This window comes from Choristoneura fumiferana, chromosome 6 (assembly GCF_025370935.1).
Source record: "Choristoneura fumiferana chromosome 6, NRCan_CFum_1, whole genome shotgun sequence".
Taxonomy (NCBI): Eukaryota; Metazoa; Arthropoda; class Insecta; order Lepidoptera; family Tortricidae; genus Choristoneura; species Choristoneura fumiferana.
Window position 1 is genome coordinate 6,763,353 of NC_133477.1, and position 18,675 is coordinate 6,782,027.

The window sequence follows — 18,675 nt, forward strand, 5'->3', positions numbered from 1 at the left end:
ATTATCAAATTGAGTAAGTACTAATATGAAAATTATTAAATTAATTAGTTTTTAGAATATATTAGAATAATTTAACAAAATGACATGTAATAATGATATTACCATAAAAGAGTATGAGTATGAGTATGTCAGACTTAAAAGTTTCCCCGATTTTCCAAAACTATATATGTATTAACTACGTTCATGTTGAGTAGGGTACTAAATGAAGTCCTATATCTTTACCCTACTTTCTATGAAAGACAGTTAAAATGCCAGAAATTCCATTGAATCTTAGATAAACGCTATCGGTCGTATTTCTTTTATCTGCACGAATATGTGCGCAGGAGCACGGCATAGTACTGTTACTGAACGTGCATATTTATGCGTAACGTGCTACGTGTGTGTAACGGTACGGCAAGGACTCTAAAGAATACGTGGCGAGTGATTTCCATCATTATCACTTATCTACTTGACAATGTGTTATGTTCCATGCTCAGATCTAATGAAAAGAGAACCGGTCAAGTGAGTGTCGGGGTGGGTACCTACTGTCGTCTGTGACAAATATTCAATATTAAGTTTTGATACAAAAACAAGAAAAATAAAACGAAAACTAACGTATTTTAAGCCTAAAACCTACCTGTTATTACTTAAGGGATCTCTACCAGTTAATCTTTGAGTGGATATGGATATGCTTTGTGTAGGGTTTTAAATTGTTTATCATAACTTTTTGCTCTGGATCCATTAATTGTTCAGAATTGTCACTATAAAAACAAAACCTAACCTAACTTAGACTTCTGCAGGAAGACTTGGCACGTAAAAAAATGTGTTAAATAGATCTAGTATATCGACGGGGAAGAAGTAAATCCTCCTATCTTACATTTTTGGGCAAATTGACTTTTTAATGTAGTTAGATGTAAAATTTTATTTTACGTATCCTGTAAAGATCTCCTATCTACATGTTCAAGTTTTAGGCGATTTTTTGTCAAATAGAAATAGCTCTTAAAATACAGCTTTTATATTTTGTAAACATTTTTATGAAAAAACCTCCTTTCTGCTGGAAGAAATTACTCCTATCTGTTTCGCGCGTGTTTTTGCTGAAAATATCTCCTATCTGCATAACGAAACGTGTTTACTCGACCGCTGCGCTCGCGCGACTGACTGTTGAGTTGAGTTGACAACCGCGTAACGTCTTGACGGCTGATCGCGCGATGTCTAGGAGGTTCTAGTCCGTCTATATAGATGGTGTTAGCTTCGCTCAGTTTGCACAACCGCGCCGCTGCTTACTAATATCACAGCAACAAGTGCAAGTTTTAACGTGCATCTCGTGAAATATATTGTGAAAAATAGAAAATAATGTTTAGTTTGTGTTGGATTGTTAATGATTAAGGTAAGTTTTACAATATAGATTACAAGGTAGTAAGTTTACAAGGTAGATTTTTTTGTTTTAAAAATACCTCCTATCTCCGTATATAACGTAGATAAGAGATACATTGGCATTGTTAATACTTTGAAGTTAGAAGATCTTACTAACGGCGAACCTGGACGACAGGCATTCATTTTACGTGTGCAATAGATACCTATGATGGTTTATCTTATACCTAATTACAATGTTCAGGCACTGCGTAATATTGGACGAGAAGATATTACAAAGTTTCCCGAACGCTGCCCATCCGAGTTGGATTCTTCGGGCGACCTCTTTGTCGAAGTTGGACCTACCCAATTGGTCAACTTGTACAAGGTAAACATAGTGGTCAACAACTTCGAGTGCATCGTTCCCAACGATAACCGGCACGGGTGTGACATGGACATTTGACATGATTTTTAGTCTTGACCATATTCATCTTAAGACCCACCTGAGGTCACTGAGCATAGTATTTAGCTCCTCCAGCGACTTTGCCATTATGACTATATCATCGGCAAAACGAAGATGGGTGATGTACTCGCCGTTGATATTGATGCCGAACCTGTTCCAGTCCAAGAGCTTGAAAACGTCCTCCAACGCATTTGTGAACAGCTTCGGAGAAATAACGTCTCCCTGTCTCACACCTCGCTGTAGTTGGATTGGTTGTGTACTCTCGTTCTGCAACCGGATCGACATAGTGGCGCTGCTGTACAAACTCTTTAACACCTCGATATATCTATAGTCAATATGGCATCGCTGAAGGGACTGCAATACAGCCCAGGTCTCGATTGAATCGAAGGCTTTTTCATAGTCCACAAACGCTAAACATAGTGGCCGATTATTCTCCTCGGTCTTCTGTATAATCTGGCGGAGCGTGTGAATGTGGTCTATGGTGCTAAAGCCTTTACAGAATCCAGCTTATTCGGGAGGCTGGAAATCATCAAACCTTCGCTCGAGACGATTCGTAATGACCCTCGAAAATAACTTGTATACATGACTCAGGAGTGAGATGGTTCTATAGTTCTTCAATAAGGTATTGTCGCCTTTTTTGAAGAAGAGCACCACCACACTCCTGTGCCATGCTTCCGGCGTGGTACCCTCGAGTATGACGGAATTAAATAACCTCTGGAGGACTACAAGTACCGGTTTACCACCCGCTCTCAGAAGTTCTGTCGTGATTCCGTCATCCCCCGGAGCCTTGTTGTTTTTAAGTTGATTGAGAGCCACTCTAATCTCGTACTGGCTGATGGGATGTCTTCAATGTAATGACGGATTAGTTTAGCTCTGGTATCTTGAGCTGCACCTACAACGGGCTTCTGTGTCGAGGCATATAACTGTTCGTAAAACCTTTCGAGCTCTCTCAACAACTCCGGTTTCGATGAGATGATACTGCCATCGTCGATCTTCAACTTAGTCATTTGGCTTTTCCCAATAGACGAATTCTTTGCGAACACTAGAGCCCTGGTTCCGCTCAATTGATTCCTTAATACGTGCAGTATTAAAGGCACGCATATTTGTTATTTGTTAATTTACCTACTAATAACTATAACTCTGGGTTTACTTAATTTTTGCTAGGAAAACCATCTGAAGCAGTAAAGAGAAGATTTTTTAATGATGATGACACAGGACCCAAGTATCCTAAACGTTAGTCTATCGTCTATTAACAGAATAATAAAATCGTAATTTTGTTTAAAGTTATATCTTCAATAAAGATATTATTACGGTGTTGGCGTCTTATTGATATATTTATATGTACAAACGATATTTAATTATTATGTTGTATGCTCTGTAAATTTTCAGCTAAGATATTCACTTTCTAATTCTTCCCCTATTCCATTGAAATATCTTCTAACTTGAACTCAATTTGGGATTCGTAATAAGCAATACCTCCTATCTTACAAAATCATGCTTAATTTATGTTATAAAGTACTTATTGATATTATTCTAAATAAAGATAAGGTTTTTGATGCTGTAGAACATTGTTTACACAAGAATTATACTAATATTAGGAATTTGAAGGAATCTTTACTAGTGGAAAAATCGTCTAACTTCAAAATACTCGACACAACACAAGGAACAATACCTTCTAACTTGCACTTACTTTAAATCCTGTAGCACTACTAAATAATAATTAGTTTAAAAAACACTACTTAGATAACAAACAAACCCTCAAACATCAGATCAAGGTAAATTATAAACAAAAAAGATATTCAGTTTTCCTTCTCCTGTAAAGTTAGGCCTGTAAGATAGGAGAATTAACTTCTTCTAGTATATAATGTTTTTCCATCACATTTTGTCGGATAAGTTCGTTCGTATCTCTATCTTTCTTTCTCAGCCAGCTTCAGTAAACTTCAGGTTGAGAAAGCACTTTCCGACAAAATACAATGTCCAAAATAGTATGAACCTGCGGGGCTACTCCGAAAATCGAAGTTAGTGTCGTTCCGTTCCTCTGACACTTATACTATTTAATACGAGTGAGAAGGACGGTATGATACGAACTTCGATTTTCGAATTTCGGAGTAGGCCCTCTGGTACCTTTTGTACCTTGTTTTGTTGCACAGCTTCGTACCTTTACCTATGTTACGTCGCATCATCATCACATAAGACATAACCTTCTCAGTGATCACATCAGTTACTTTTTTCAATGGCTGTAGGTATCTGCCTTTCGATCTATATGAAGGTACACGCGATATCTCCCCATCAAAGGTGCCTTTTTAAAACAATAGGAGGATAAGGTTGCACAAGGTACTGGCTGAGATAAAAGAATTAGCGACGAGCGGCGCTCGCTTTATTGGAAGGTAGGTATCCATTGTTTCTTAGAGGGCAGGAAAGTAAAGTAGGTAAGCGTGCTGGTCATGTATTGGTGGATAAAGCTGTGTTTCCACCAGAGATGTGCGAGGATCCGTTGCGAGCACGGGTTGCGAGGAATCTGCTTGTCATGAACCAATAGAAACGCTCTATCCTCGCTCAGCCGAGTTTTCATTAGAGCTGCGCTGAGCGAGGATAGGTAAATGACGCGTTTCTATTGGTTTAGGTTCATGACAGACACATTCCTCGCAACACATTCTAGCACGTCTTTGGTGGAAACGCATTCTTTAACTTTTTTTATTATGAAAGCAAGGCAAACGAGCATTTTGCTAATAAATATTATAACCTATTATATTTTTGCAGCAGTTAGCAAGTAGAGGTACGTAATTAATTAGTGTTGCAAATAATTAGTCCATGGGCAACTAAGTATTTTTGTTACGTTGCAATGTAAACTGTAGAATACCTACATGTGTAGAAAAAAGATAAAAAACATTTTTTTTTTGAAACTGCATCCTAAGCCGAAAAAAAGCTAAAAATGCATACATTCCATAATGTTACCACTTTAAAATATTTTATGTCAAAAAAGTGACAGGAAGAAAGTTGTGCGTTGTAGGCACGTTGTAGGTACCTCATCATCATCAGCCTATGTTCGTCCACTGCTGGACATAGGCCTCTCCCATGGCACGCCACTGATCACGATCCTCGGCTACTCTCATCCAGCTCTTGCCAGCCGCCCTGCGAAGATCATCGCTCCACCGAGTCTGAGGACGTCCTACGCTACGTTTGCCGATCCGTGGTCTCCACTCAAGAACTCGTCTACCCCAACGGTTATCGGTTCTTCGGGTTATATGGCCGGCCCATTGCCACTTCAGCGTGCTAATGCGGTGGGCTATGTCGATAACTTTGGTTCTCTGTCGGATCACTTCGTTACGAATTCTATCTTTCAGAGAAACTCCGTGCATAGCCCTTTCCATAGCACGTTGAGCAACTTTAAATTTGTGGACCAGCCCAAACGTGAGCGTCCATGTTTCGGCACCGTATGTCATGACGGGTAGGACGCACTCATTGAAGACTTTCGTCTTTAGACTCTGGAATTGGTGATGTGAAGACTTGACGCAGTTTCCCATACGCTGCCCATCCCAACTGTATTCTCCTGTTGGCCTCTTTCTCGAAGTTGTACCTACACCTACTATTATATTATATTTATTCTGTGGTTGTGTCCTCGTTTTTGGTATCCTGCATATAAAAATAATCTCAAACAGAATTAGGTGGGTACATAACACTATGCAGTATTAGCACAAGTTACAAGACTTCAGTTTGATTCATAGTAGCAGTTTTCCTTGTCTGTACTAGAAATACATTATTATTATATTATTATGTACTTACCTACCTACCTATGTGTCAGTTATCGTCGTCTTGGCGTATTGACTAATAATGTAGGAAAATACACTTTCAAATTTGTTAGAACCTACCTAGTTAGGTAGAACCTACATGGACATAGTAGGTATTAGTAGTATTTAATGTAAATACATTTTCAAATACTTAGCGCGGCACGGGTAAATTTGATACCTACCGAGTGGAATGAAGAGGGAAAGCCAAAGCTAGGGTTAAGGTCGTACGGTCATGGTTGAATTCAAATTTAAACCTTAGCACCAGGTAATAGCGCTCAATAAATCAACTAAGTTGGGAAAGGTATGTGTGAAATTACGTCGATTTCGGCAACATCCTAAATGTTTTTAACTTTTAATGAACATCCTTGAAGTTGCAACATAACATAACGCAATCGGCCACCGATATCCAGGAACTACGTGTACACATTAAATAAGTTCTATTTTTTTAAAGAAAAAAACTTTATGTCTTACCTGGATACTGCTTCGTTTCACCTCGATATAAAGCCAGTTGTCCGTTGAGAATGCTATGGCCATTAATGCAGCAGCTACGATAGCTGTAATGGTTGCTATAGACAAAGTTACCGCTGAGCAAGGCATTTTAACAACCTTTGAAAAAACAGTAAAAGGAAGAGCAAGAAAATATACACAAACACAACACTTTGCTATCCGAGTTCACCTATGCTGCATTTTGTAAACACTTTACGGGACGAAGAACACGACAGCACACACGATTTAATTAAAACTCATATAAATTGCGGTCATCGCCTGCAGCGTACCGAGTTCGCGCGCGAGACTTCTTTCTTTGCCTTGCCTGCCTGGCCGCTCTCTTGCGGATGTGAAACTTTCGAAAGCGAAGCGACTCCTCCAAGTGGCGGGAATGTAAATTAATAACAGGTTTATAATACCAGCCTTGTCAACTATTTCTACTAAATAGTAGTTTTTTTTTAATTCTGGTAATACTCTCGAAGGCATATTTAGCTTAGCCCTATACCAGTGTTTTTCAAACATTTTTCATGTCACGACCCCTTTAGTATGAATAAATAATTGGTAAACCCCCACCCGTTGCCTTTTTTTCATGTATTTTATTTTGTATAAATAGTTAACATTTTATTAATAAATATTTTTAAACTAGTTTAAGTTTATTTTTAAAGTCGTTTTGCCAGCAACTAGCCAACTAATATTAGGGGCTTCTTGACCCCCCTGGGGGTCGCAACCCACAGGTTGAAAAACACTAAATTCGAACGTCGTATCTGGCCGTCCCGCTGAGGCTTATATTATTTAATACGAGTGAGAGGGACGGTACGATACGAACTTCGATTTTCGAGTTTCGTAGAGCCCTACTGGGCTACCACGAAACTCCAAGTTCGTGTCGTGCGGTCCCTCTGCCACTTATACTATTTAATACGAAAGCGAGAGGGACGATACGACACGAACTTCGAATTTCGAGTTTCGTAGTAGCCATGCAGATGTCCATATGACCTCTAATCTCACGAAACGTGTGGTTTGCCGAAATAAAGTTTCAATTTATTTTTACAAAAGACGATTTTGGTAAAGTCACTCAAATGTTGCCGACGTAAGCGCTGTTATAAATGTAGATACGAACAACTACGAGTTTCGTAGACTAGAGGGCTACTACGAAACTCGAAGTTAGTGTCGTGCGGTCCCTCTGCCACTTATACTATTTAATACGAAAGCGAGAGGGACGATACGACACGAACTTCGAATTTCGAGTTTCGTAGTAGCCATGCAGATGTCCATATGACCTCTAATCTCACGAAACGTGTGGTTTGCCGAAATAAAGTTTCAATTTATTTTTACAAAAAAAAAGGAAAATATAAATATCTATCTACAGGAGTGAGCTACATTATAAAGGCCACAATCGATAAGAAATATAATATGGACCATCGTAGAAAACTTAAGGTACCCAAATAAAACTACCACAAAACTAGGATTTTTTCATATGGTCAATCGTGTGATTTTTAGATACTGGCAATGCTGGTAATCGGACGTCAATGTCAAAACTGTTCTGTCAAATCTATCAATTAATCTGAACGAAAAGGACTTAAATTTTACAGAATTCAGAAATAAAATAATCATGTCGGATACGCCAGGATACACCAAATACGATGATGTATTGACATCCATCTTAGTCAACGAGCAATCTATTCTAGGGTTTTTGTCTGCGATTTTCAATTTTTTGGCTAGACGGTATGTAAATATTAACTACCTAGACGAATTCCAGTTTTTTAATATAATTCGATAATTGCTGTGAATTTTCTTTAGCACGGATTTCTACTATGTGCCCGAAGGTGCCTATGAGAATATGGGATTTCCTCCTGGTGTAGCTGAGGAACTAGTAATTAAAGTCCTGAGGACTTGTGACCCTAAGAACGGGAAGGGAACCAATGGCGCTCGGAAACCTGACAACTTAGAACATGAGATAATGTGTTCAACAGTCGCGCAGGAAGTCGAAGTAGAAGCTGAAAATGATCCAAATGAAAGTGAGGAGGAATCGCAAGAACAAGCAGTTAAATGTTCTGTGAGTCAAGATCATGATTATACGGCGAAAGCATCTGCAAGTAATGACGAAACTAAGAAGCCTGAACCTAAATTGAACTTAGATGACTATGAACCACCAGTAATTCCTGTGCAAAAGAATAGTGAGTCATACAATGGAGCTGTGAGAGACAAATATTCATGGTCTCAAAGTATTACAGAGTTAGGTATGTAAGTGTTTTAATTTATTTCAATTATAGGAGTAGATTCTTCGTATAATTTTATCAAAGCTATATCAGTGGCTAAAGCCTCAATGCTATCAATTGTTTTAAAACTTATCCAGAATATTAATAAATCCTGTAAAACATCTACAAACACGGGTGTTCTCTAAAATATTCCAAATCATCTGGTGTCTTTATAAGCAGGGATTTGAAATCCCAATGTTTCTTTTTTTGGCATTGGGGATGGTATGTGATTTAGCATGGAGGCAGATGTAATATAATTTTGTTAATGAATTTCCTGGAATTTCGAAATTTAGGCGTACATAAACAGATACCTGCTAATGTATTTGAAAGTAGCTGTTAAGTACCTGCAACTCCATCCACATAGAATGTAATTATTGCTATCCCATCAGAAATATGCAATTTTTCGGGATAATCTCCTATGTCCTTCTCTGGGACTCAAACTATCTGTATACTGAATTTGATCTAAAGCCATTCAGCGATTTAGACATGATGAGGTAACAAACAAACAGACTTACAAACTTTTGCATTTATAATATGTGTATGTTTACACTGTAGAAAAAAAATAAAAATAAAAAAAAAAAAAAATTTATTATTACACAAGCAATATTACATTTTTAGTAGTATACAGTGGACCCCAAACTAGGTTGAGCCTGTATCTATCTTTATTTCAAATAACTTTGAAACCATTTTATGTTTCATATCTAATATCTAAAATGGTCAAATTGCAGACGTAACAATGAAGCTTCCTCCAGACATAAAGTCAGCAAAGGACCTAAAGGTGACCATCAATCCTGCCGACATATCTGTGGCGCACCGCAATGGTGAAACCATTATCAAGGACTCTCTGCTTTTTAAAATCAAAGCCATTGATAGTTTTTGGACAATTAGTGAAGGAAAACTGTTGATTCACTTAGGTAATTATTTTATTAATCCTGGTATGCTTAAGATGCGGATCCCTAACAAATTTAAGGCTATCTTTGTTTTTTTTATTTAAATTACCAGAATTTTTTAATATTAAAACGGATGAGACTAGAATGCACTTTTTCTAGTATACTCTCTATACAAGGGGTTAGGTTCGATTTTTTATGTACTATTTTTACTAGCTTTTATTTAACTCTTTTCCAGGTGCCACTAATTTAGCTATGCTATTGCAAAATGAATCATAGTTATAAACTATTGTATTTTGAAGGACTACAATTGATTTTATACCATTATTATAAATGTAGCAAGGTCGAATATTTGCATACATTTATGTGGTTGCTATATATGCACTATGGCTGGAAAAGGGTTAACTCCAATGTGTGTTTGTATGTTAGTTTGTTAAGGTCAAATCATGCAGGTAGAATTTCACCTACTTCTAGAGCAGTGCTTCAACCTCAGGCAATCCAAATTCGGGTTGCAGGCGGTATTAGAATGGGTTGTTCTAGAGATCAATCTACTTGAAATTTGGTATGGATATGTAGTTTGAATGAAGATATAAGTACAGTCAGCAAAAAGTACCTAGTCACTTAAAAAAGTATGTTTTTAAAAGCTTTTGTTTAGTTTCACCTGTCCCTTTGTGTCTGTCTGTCTGTAATCAAATCAAGTTAAATACGACCAACTTCCAGTAGTTGGATTGACTTGAAATTTGGTATGTAAATTGCTTGACAATACAATAATTTGGTAGTGACATCCTAGTAGTCCGGCCAGGATCGTCTCCACAGGATGGAACGCTTCAACTGTTAATGGCATTGACTTGAAATTTGGCCCACCCGGCCCCCCTCTATATCTATATATGCCTATACTCAGTCGCCACGCTTGGCAGGTGGGTTGGCTACTGCAGTTATACCCGATAGTGTTATTATTCTGTGATTAGTCATTTTATTATGCTGTGATGTAATATAAACCAGTTTGTCTGAGACTCAGATGGCTAAGCAATCAATCTGTGATAGATTCTACTAACTTTATTTATACTAACCCTATCAGAGGCGGCCCTAGGCGTATGCGACGTGGGCCACAGCCTATGGCCTCGCGGTCTAAGAGTTGTCGCGTCTCGAAAGTTTTTCGGTCTTTTAAAGCTGAGTTTAGACTTGCAAGAAAAATCGTGCAAGTTGCATTACATTGCGGCGCTCGATTGACCACTACAAACTCGTTGGTTTTACGACCTCGCAATGTAATGCAACTTGCACGATTTTTCTTGCAAGTCTAAACTCGGCTTAAAAATTGTGTGCCTCATAGGGCCCCGTAAATTTTATTTCGCCTACGCCAAATGTAGGTCCTGCGCTGCCACTGCTACTAGGACTATCAATCATGTTACTTCCAAAACAAATGCCACACTTAAAAAATTGGTACTTTTGGGCAATTAACCTGTTACTATTTATTTCTCCCTATTAATAGCTTTCAGGTGCATTCAGTGCTCCTTTTATTTAGCGCTGGATGTACTCACCCAGGTGGCTCTGTACACATACTAAGGAGATTATTTCTTTATTATAGAAAAAGTCCAAGAACGCTGGTGGAACAAACTTCTGAATGGAGAAGAAGCCATAGATTTAGACAAAATTGACTGTTCAAGGCCTTTGAATGAGCTGCCAGAGGATCATATTGCCAAGGTATGTAATTAACGGTCACCGCTATACTTACGTGCTGCTTTATTTATTTATAAATAAAAATAAAAATAAAAAAAACAAAATACATTCACTTTAAACATTTCAAAAATTAGTAACATAACATTGAGTTTTTGAAGTTGAGTTTTTAGCAAAACTGTTTGACTGTACTGTTCATGATTACTAGCATATAATGTTTATCCGTATCACCTAGGCATGGGCCTGTCCCGTAGAATGACACCTAAGGTTGTTTGCCTAAATTACCACATCTTGCTATAATGCTAGCGGTACGCCAAAAAAGCTGCAAATGATGTTAAAAGCATGAAAATCAGAAAGATTGATCTTTTTTATTTATTTATTTTTCATTACATACGATTAATGACAATGTCGGGAGTTTTCAACTGTTCTAATTTGGTTATGTTTTGTAGGTACGAGAACTACAGTGGAATCAAGAACAGAAGCTGAAGGGCTTGCCAACCAGTGATGACATCAGGAATATTGAAATACTCAAAAAAGCATGGAATGCTGATGGCTCACCTTTCAAAGGGAAAGAGTTTGATCCAAGCGTATTGCATCCTCATTAGATAGATATACATGTAGAATATTAAACCAATTTTATTGATCGAAAATCTTTTGAATTCTCGTATTGATCTTTTTTAGGGTTCTGGAGCCAAAATGGCAAAAACGGAACCCTTATAGTTTCGTCAAGTCCGTCTGTCTGTCTGTCCGTCCGTCCATATGTCACAGGCATTTTACTCGAAAACTACAAGATGTATAATGTATATCAATGAAATTTGGAGTACAGATGTCTTGTCAAGGCCGCTATTTAGTTTTGTAGTTAAATGATGAAGATACGCTCTTTGTCTGTAAATAAATTTTAAGACTGTAGCAAGTGTTTTAATTGTGTTATAACGCACAATACTTATTACTTGATTTTTTTCATAATGGCTACGGAACCCTATCTTGGGCGTGTCCGACACGCTTTTGGCCGGTTTTTTAAAATATAAAGTTTTATTTACTGAATAAACAACATAAATTACCAAAAATTTAACAATAATAATAACTATTATAAAAAAAATCTAGTCAAATAAGTCGCCTATTGCCGTTCCCGGCGCAAAAGTGCCCATATCAGCACTCGCGGCATTTCCACGTTGGATAGCCATGGACAGATTAAATAGGCCAGTCTCCTAAAATAACCTAAATAAATTAGTCCGCCAGTTACATTACATTATCAAAATATATAGGACACTTCTTTTTCCTTTGGCAAACCCTTTGACCGCCACGGTCGGTAAAATACGACAGCTGAAAAAAGTGCCATAGTGGCCATGTCGGCATTTCGTGGTGCATATGGAACGATTTTGTTTTTTTTTTTTTGCCGTGGCGGTTAAAAAGGTTAAAAATAGAACGATGAAGATTTGACGACCGGATGGCCAAGTGGTTGAAGAACCTGACTACGAAGCTTGATGTTCCGGGTTCGATATTTGTGTGAATAACACGAATTTGTTCTCGAGTCTTGGATGTTTAATATCTATTTAAGTATGTATTTATCTATATACGTATGTTTATCCGTTGCCTAGTATCCATAGTATAAGCTTTGCTTAGTTTGGGACTAGGTCAATTGTCCCATGATATTTATTTATTATTTATATAGCCAGTTAAAGTTCCGCGTATAATGTCACGCCGTGCGACACTTCTTTAACGCCGTTTCGTCTTTGTAATTTTTTGTTTGATTGACGAAAGTAAAAATAAGAGTACAATATTTTCTAATAGGTTAACTGACGTTCTAATTAGAATAGGTAAGTAAATTTAAGTAATATTGAATTATATTGACCCAGATAACTCACGTATTAAATCTAGTTTAGCTCGACATGTTTCGGGCTAACCCGTAACCCTTCCTCTAAACGTACGGACAGCGCGTACATTGGCCCGCGTAGTCAGTTACGCGTGTCCTGGAACTCTTGGAGAACGCGTGCCGCATGAACTGACTCGCGAGCGAGCCGCCGGCAGTCTGTTTTTGGCCGCGCATCAAAGAGGACGCGCTCGTTCTGGTATTTGGACGGCAAAATGGATAAAGCTCTGGAGCTAGTGAGCTCGTAGCGCTATGGATCGATTCAGCTCGCGTTTAGGTTCGTGGCGGGCGGTCCGTACAGGAGCTGTAGTACCCATATCCAATGTACACGTAAACACACGCGTAACCGACTACGCGTACCAATGTACGCAGCTTTAGGTGCGCGTGTTGCAGCAGCCACCGAGTCACGTTGCTTTGCTCCTAAGAGGAAGGGGCTACTGATTAGCCCGAAACATGTCGAGCTAAACTCGATTTAAGACGTGAGTTATCCGGGTCAATATAATTTAATAAGAGTCATGAGTCTCACGGTAGTTTCATGTTCAAAATAGGTAATATTTTTTACCCAGGATAATACTCAATTATGTACAAATAAAGTCAAGTAATCAAAAAATAAAGGAATAAACAAATTACAAAAAGGTACTATTAATCCACAACAAGTTTCGTCAAGTAACAAACTATAAACAAGAAAAGACATACACACCTACCCACAACTGGCTCCATTAACAACGCTTTCCTTTATTGCGAATGTCAACCCCACCCGACCCGCGTCCGGTCGAACTAAAATAATTAAATCTTACAGTGTAGAGGTAGAGGAACTGCATTGGTTGCATCGACGTAGCTATCATAAGTTTGTGGGTGAGCAGTTTTTTTAGTTCATTTAGGGCTGTTTCACCATCCATTGATTAGTGTTAACTGACGGTTAAATGTGATGCTGTTTCCGTCTATTTGAACAAAACAAATAGAGACGGCATCACATTTAACCGTCAGTTAACTCTAATCAATGGATGGCGAAACAGCCCCTTAACCTCTTGTTTTGTAAGATATGGAGTATAAATTTGAAACAGCAGGTACAATGGTAGATGCGAGCCATGGTGGCCTGGTGGTTTGACCTATTGCCTCTCAAGTAGAGGGTTATGGGTTCGAGCCGGCTCGCCGCTGAGTTTTAGGGAATTTATGTGCGAAATTACATTCGAAATTTACCTCAAGCTTTACGGTGAAGGAAAACATCGCGAGGAAACCTGCACACACCGACAGAGAAATTTCGTAAGTCCTGACTTTTTTATCATACAGACAAAGGCGAGAATTCTAAGTTTTGTGATTTTGAAAATTACTTACATAAATTTTAAGTTCATATTTCATTGAAAAATTTGTACTCCACCAAGTACATTTGTCAGTTATTCTTACAATTGATTTGTACTTTGTGAAGTACACGGGGACTTACGAGGTTAATGGTGTGTGTGAAGTTCCCAATCCGCACTGGGCCTGCGTAGAAACTGCCCCAGCCCTCTTATTTTGAGAGGAGGCCTGTGCACTGCAGTGGGATTTATATAGGCTGAGATGATGCTGATGATGAGGTACAACTGTGTGATTTGCAGTGTGCACTCATATTAATATTTTTAGTTGCTAAACTATTCCCCGCACAACAAATAGACTTACATATCTAGTTAAATCCTTTTCTTATCCATCAACAAAATGAATATGATTTAATAACATTTATAATGCAACAATTAACAACTTTATGTCATAAATATATATAATAATATATAAAAGTAATATGGCACCATGATATTCCTTAGAAACCAGAAAGAACAATCTTTCCAATTGTCTTCCGCTCTTCTATCAGTCTATGGGCCTCTCTGAGATTAGCCGCATTTATCGGTGACATAGTTTTAGTTAGTGTAGTTTTCAATTTCCCTTCTTCAAACAGTTTAGTTACATCTTGAAGAATTTCATGGTACCGGTATTTGTCTTCGGTATCATATTTAATTCTAGTTGCCATCATCTCGGAAACTAAGGTGAGGCTCTTATCTTTAAGTGGCCTCACATCAAGCTTTCCGCTGCTGTCGACAATCAAGCAGATCTTGCCTTGTGGTTTAATGGCTGCCATTAACATATCCCAGTAAGGCAACGGGTCATAGTTAACAAGAATGAAGTCCACTCCATTTTTGAAACCTTTGGCTTCCAATTGCGGCAACAAGTCTTGAGTGTGATTAAGAACAATATCTGCTCCATGTTGAAGACTAAAAGCTTCTGTCTCAGGTCGGGATGCTGTGCCAATAACAGTCAATCCTAAATTCTTTGCTAACTGAGATGCAACAGAACCAACACCTCCACCACTGTTGATAATCAGAAGAGACTTTCCTTTATCCTTCTCAGAGAGCAGCAGCCGATCATACAGGGACTCGTAAGCAGTCACAGTAGTCAATGGCATGGCAGCAGCCTCCTCAAACGTGAGGTTTTTTGGTTTGACTCCAACCATAACCTCATCAAGGGCGACGTATTGTGCATTTGAGCCATTCCTTCTTAAATCAGCAGTGAAGAAAACTTCATCACCAATGTTGAAATATTTGGTTTTCTCACCTTTTGCGGCAACAATACCTGCTCCATCCCACCCTAAAATTCTAGGTAACTGTTGATCATCGGGTGTTACCGGCTTCGGAGCCCGTTGTTTTGTGTCGATAGGATTAACAGCTGTTGCTTTTACTTCCACTAAAACGTCCGTGTCTTTCCACGTCGGAAGAGGCACTTGGATGTCCAATAGACTCTCAGCGTCAGCGATTGGCAAGTATTTGTAGAGGCCGACAGCACGCATGGACTTTGGTAACACTTTGGCCATCATTGCAGGATTAATATCTTGAGCTTGACTGCTGTTCAAACTCGGGACACAGCCGGTTATGACGAAAAACAGTAACAGAATGCGATACATTCAGTTCAGTTTTGTATTATTAACGCTACTTGAATACGTAAATAAATAATGACATGCAGAATTTGCGTGGATTTTATGTCGTATCTATTTAGTTAAAGGTGCTCGAAATACAATGAGATTACTTACACACCATTTCATCATTCATAAGAAAATGTAGTTGCCGGCTTGCCGGTTGCCGGTCTGTCTGGGTTTGCTAGTGCTAAGTAGAGGTGAGACGTATTTACTGGAATAGATTTTGGCTTGGGCGCGTGAGTACGCGTGGCCGCCCGCGATTCTTTAAGCGTACGAGTATTTAGGAGTACGGCGGCCGACAATGTTCCGCCAACTTGAAAAGAAGCATTTATGTACACTTTTTAATTGAACAATTTTTAAAAATTGCTGACAGTCCTAAGCCTGTATAAAGTATGTAGGGAAGTTTTTAGTCGGTATTTAATATGTTAAAATTAAAAAAATATGAAGTGTGAAGACTGAATATGACGCGAAATTCGGTAGTTCGATATTCGTAAAACTACTAAAACTAGTACGGTTTATACGCAATCACGGGAGCGTATTTACGGGAATCATTTTGTTTACGCCATGAGTTAAGTACTCGTAGATACTCGTGGACCTAGTCTTTGGATCTAGTCTTTTTGTGGACGCGTACTCGCAAGACTCAGTCCGCGTTTTGCCTAGTACGTCTCACCTCTAGTGCTAAGTAAGTTCGTGCGAAAGTCAGAGTATTAGTACTAGTACTATAGGTTTGTGCTAAATGAATCAACGCGTGCGCTGCGCGTACGTGACACTCTTTCCCCGCCCGGATAATACCGACATTGAAATACCGACCCTGTTTTCACGTTAAACACACACACACCCATACACGCCCAGAGAAACTCATGCACTCATGTCAGTTTCTATGGGCGTGTTGGCGTGTGTACCCGAAAAACAGAGTCGTTATTTCCATGTCGGTATTATCCGGGCCAGGAAAGAGTACTATGAAACTCGAAGTTCGTATCGTACCGTCCCTGTCGCTCTCGTATTAAATAGTATAAATGTCAGAGGGACCGCACGAACCGAATTTCGAAAAACAGAGTCGTTATTTCCATGTCGGTATTATCCGGGCCAGGAAAGAGTGTCACCCGAAATCTGCAGGGCTACTAGGAAACTCGAAACTCGAAGTTCGTGTCGTGCGGTCCCTCTCGCTCTCGTTTTAAATAGCATAAGTGTCAGTTTCGTAGTAGCCCTGCTGCTGCTGCTCGGGTAGGGTTGCCATACGTCAGGATTTGTCCGGACATGTCCGGATATTTTTGACCCTTTGTCAGGATTGCGGCCGGACTTGCTAAGTGTCCTGATTTTTAGAAATGACCTCAGAGAAAAAAAAATTGGTGTAGGGGAGGAGGCTACAGAGTCGAGCGAAGGGAAAGGGAAGCGTAGGTCCACGATACAGTACACCGCGGACCGCAGTGTCGCGCCGGCACGTTCTTCAACCTACGTCAAAGAGCCATCCATACCATAAAGTGCGTGAATACCAATTTTGACCATTTTCAGCCCCATCCTTTTAAGAGCTACAGTGCCACAGACAGACACACATAGCGGTCAAACTTATAACATACGTCTTTTTGCGTCGGGGGTTAAAAAACAAAACAAAAGAAATATTTTTATTTTGAAATTTACTGTTCTTGACCGTGGACGCCTGTCTGCTTTGGTCTAAGACGAAGATTTTATTTTATTTACCCTCATTTAATAATGTCTTTCTACTTCCTACTCATCACTAGATGGCGTTTCAAACATACAAAATGAAAGCTATCGCGTATGAATTCGCCGCTAGAGCCGCTAGTGTAGCGTGAGGTGTCCGAAATGTCAAATCTCATAGTTTTTGAGTGAGCTACGCCTGAGAGCTACGCGGGTTTATTTATAATTAACTGAAATTAATTATGGCAATTATGCATTACGGGGCAATGAATGTCTGTGTTTTGAGACAGTTTTGTCTTTCGGAAACTTTTTTCATCCCTTTCACTGTGGTTGCTCGATATTTTTATGGTACGGTTTTAAGGTGTATTAAATATGATTTTAATCTAAACTTTGTTTTCACGCCCGTGATAACAGGCTTTGAAAGCCACACTTAAAAACCTCGCGCAACAGTGGCGCCATCTAGATAGACAAAAAAACGATAGCCCTCAGCTTTTTAACAAAAACCCTTAGATAATCAAAAACCACTTGATTTGGCAAAGCGAAAAAAATATTATGTTTAATATTCATTAAACAAGATTCGATGAAATCGGTTTGATAAAAAAAAAGTAAAGCTCTGTCCAAAATCTTCTTTAACTATCTATCTATCTAATACCTTTAATATTTTTAGTTGGTTCGATTCCCGGGTGAGCGAAGCGAAGTTTAGAAGATCTTTGAATGCAGTTTTGTTCAATTTTAAAAATAAAGGAATGTTTCCTTTCAGTACAATTAGCTAACTAAATGATTTAAAGTAGTTGCCCTTCAGGGCTTATTGCTTCTTTCCACCCTGTATAATCAGAATCTTGGAAACTGCTCCAACGATTTCGATGAAATTTGGTATGTAGGGGTTTTCGGGGATGAAAAATCGATCTAGCTTGGTCTTATCTCTGGGAAAACGCTGGTTACTAAGTTTTAGCCTGAGCGGAGCTCCGCCGCCCAGGTGCTTATTAATTAAACACATCATCAGCCTACAGCAGTCCACTGCTGGCCATAAGCCTCTTCCATGGTGTGCCACAACACTGTCTTCAGCCCCTCGTAAAAAACTACCTACGTCAAAATTAGTTGTGTAGTTTAAAAGATCTACTTACATACATTCAGAGCGCGGGAAGCGACTTCGTTTTATACTACGTTCAGGGAGAACGCTTCGATTGGAACAATCGCAGGCTTGTTTGATGATCGGTACCCGGTGTGCATACCTAGTACCTACTTGGTCGGTGTCAACCAAATCGGAACTCTGAGCGTTTTATAGTTTATCTGATCTATGTTTAAGGTAACACTGCCACCTGCTGACTT

At 38.9% G+C, this 18,675-nt stretch overlaps 3 protein-coding genes across 3 annotated transcripts in view; 1 reads left to right on the forward strand and 2 right to left on the reverse strand.

Moving 5' to 3' along the window:
* The window catches only part of LOC141428934 (cytoglobin-2-like), a 286,546-nt gene that overhangs the window by 14,689 nt on the left and 253,182 nt on the right, over positions 1 to 18,675 (reverse strand). The window lies entirely within an intron of this gene.
* LOC141428932 (nudC domain-containing protein 3) lies at positions 7,643 to 12,511 on the forward strand (the record flags this gene model as incomplete). The annotated part of the gene is given in 5 exon segments (XM_074089007.1): positions 7,643 to 7,788; positions 7,864 to 8,303; positions 9,050 to 9,235; positions 10,794 to 10,909; positions 11,332 to 12,511. Coding segments are annotated over 5 exon segments (1,011 nt in total). The 3' UTR covers positions 11,488 to 12,511.
* LOC141428931 (zinc-type alcohol dehydrogenase-like protein SE_1777) lies at positions 12,529 to 15,982 on the reverse strand. The gene has a single exon (XM_074089005.1). The coding sequence runs from the start codon at positions 15,676 to 15,678 to the stop codon at positions 14,545 to 14,547; it is 1,134 nt and encodes a 377-aa protein (XP_073945106.1). The 5' UTR covers positions 15,679 to 15,982; the 3' UTR covers positions 12,529 to 14,544.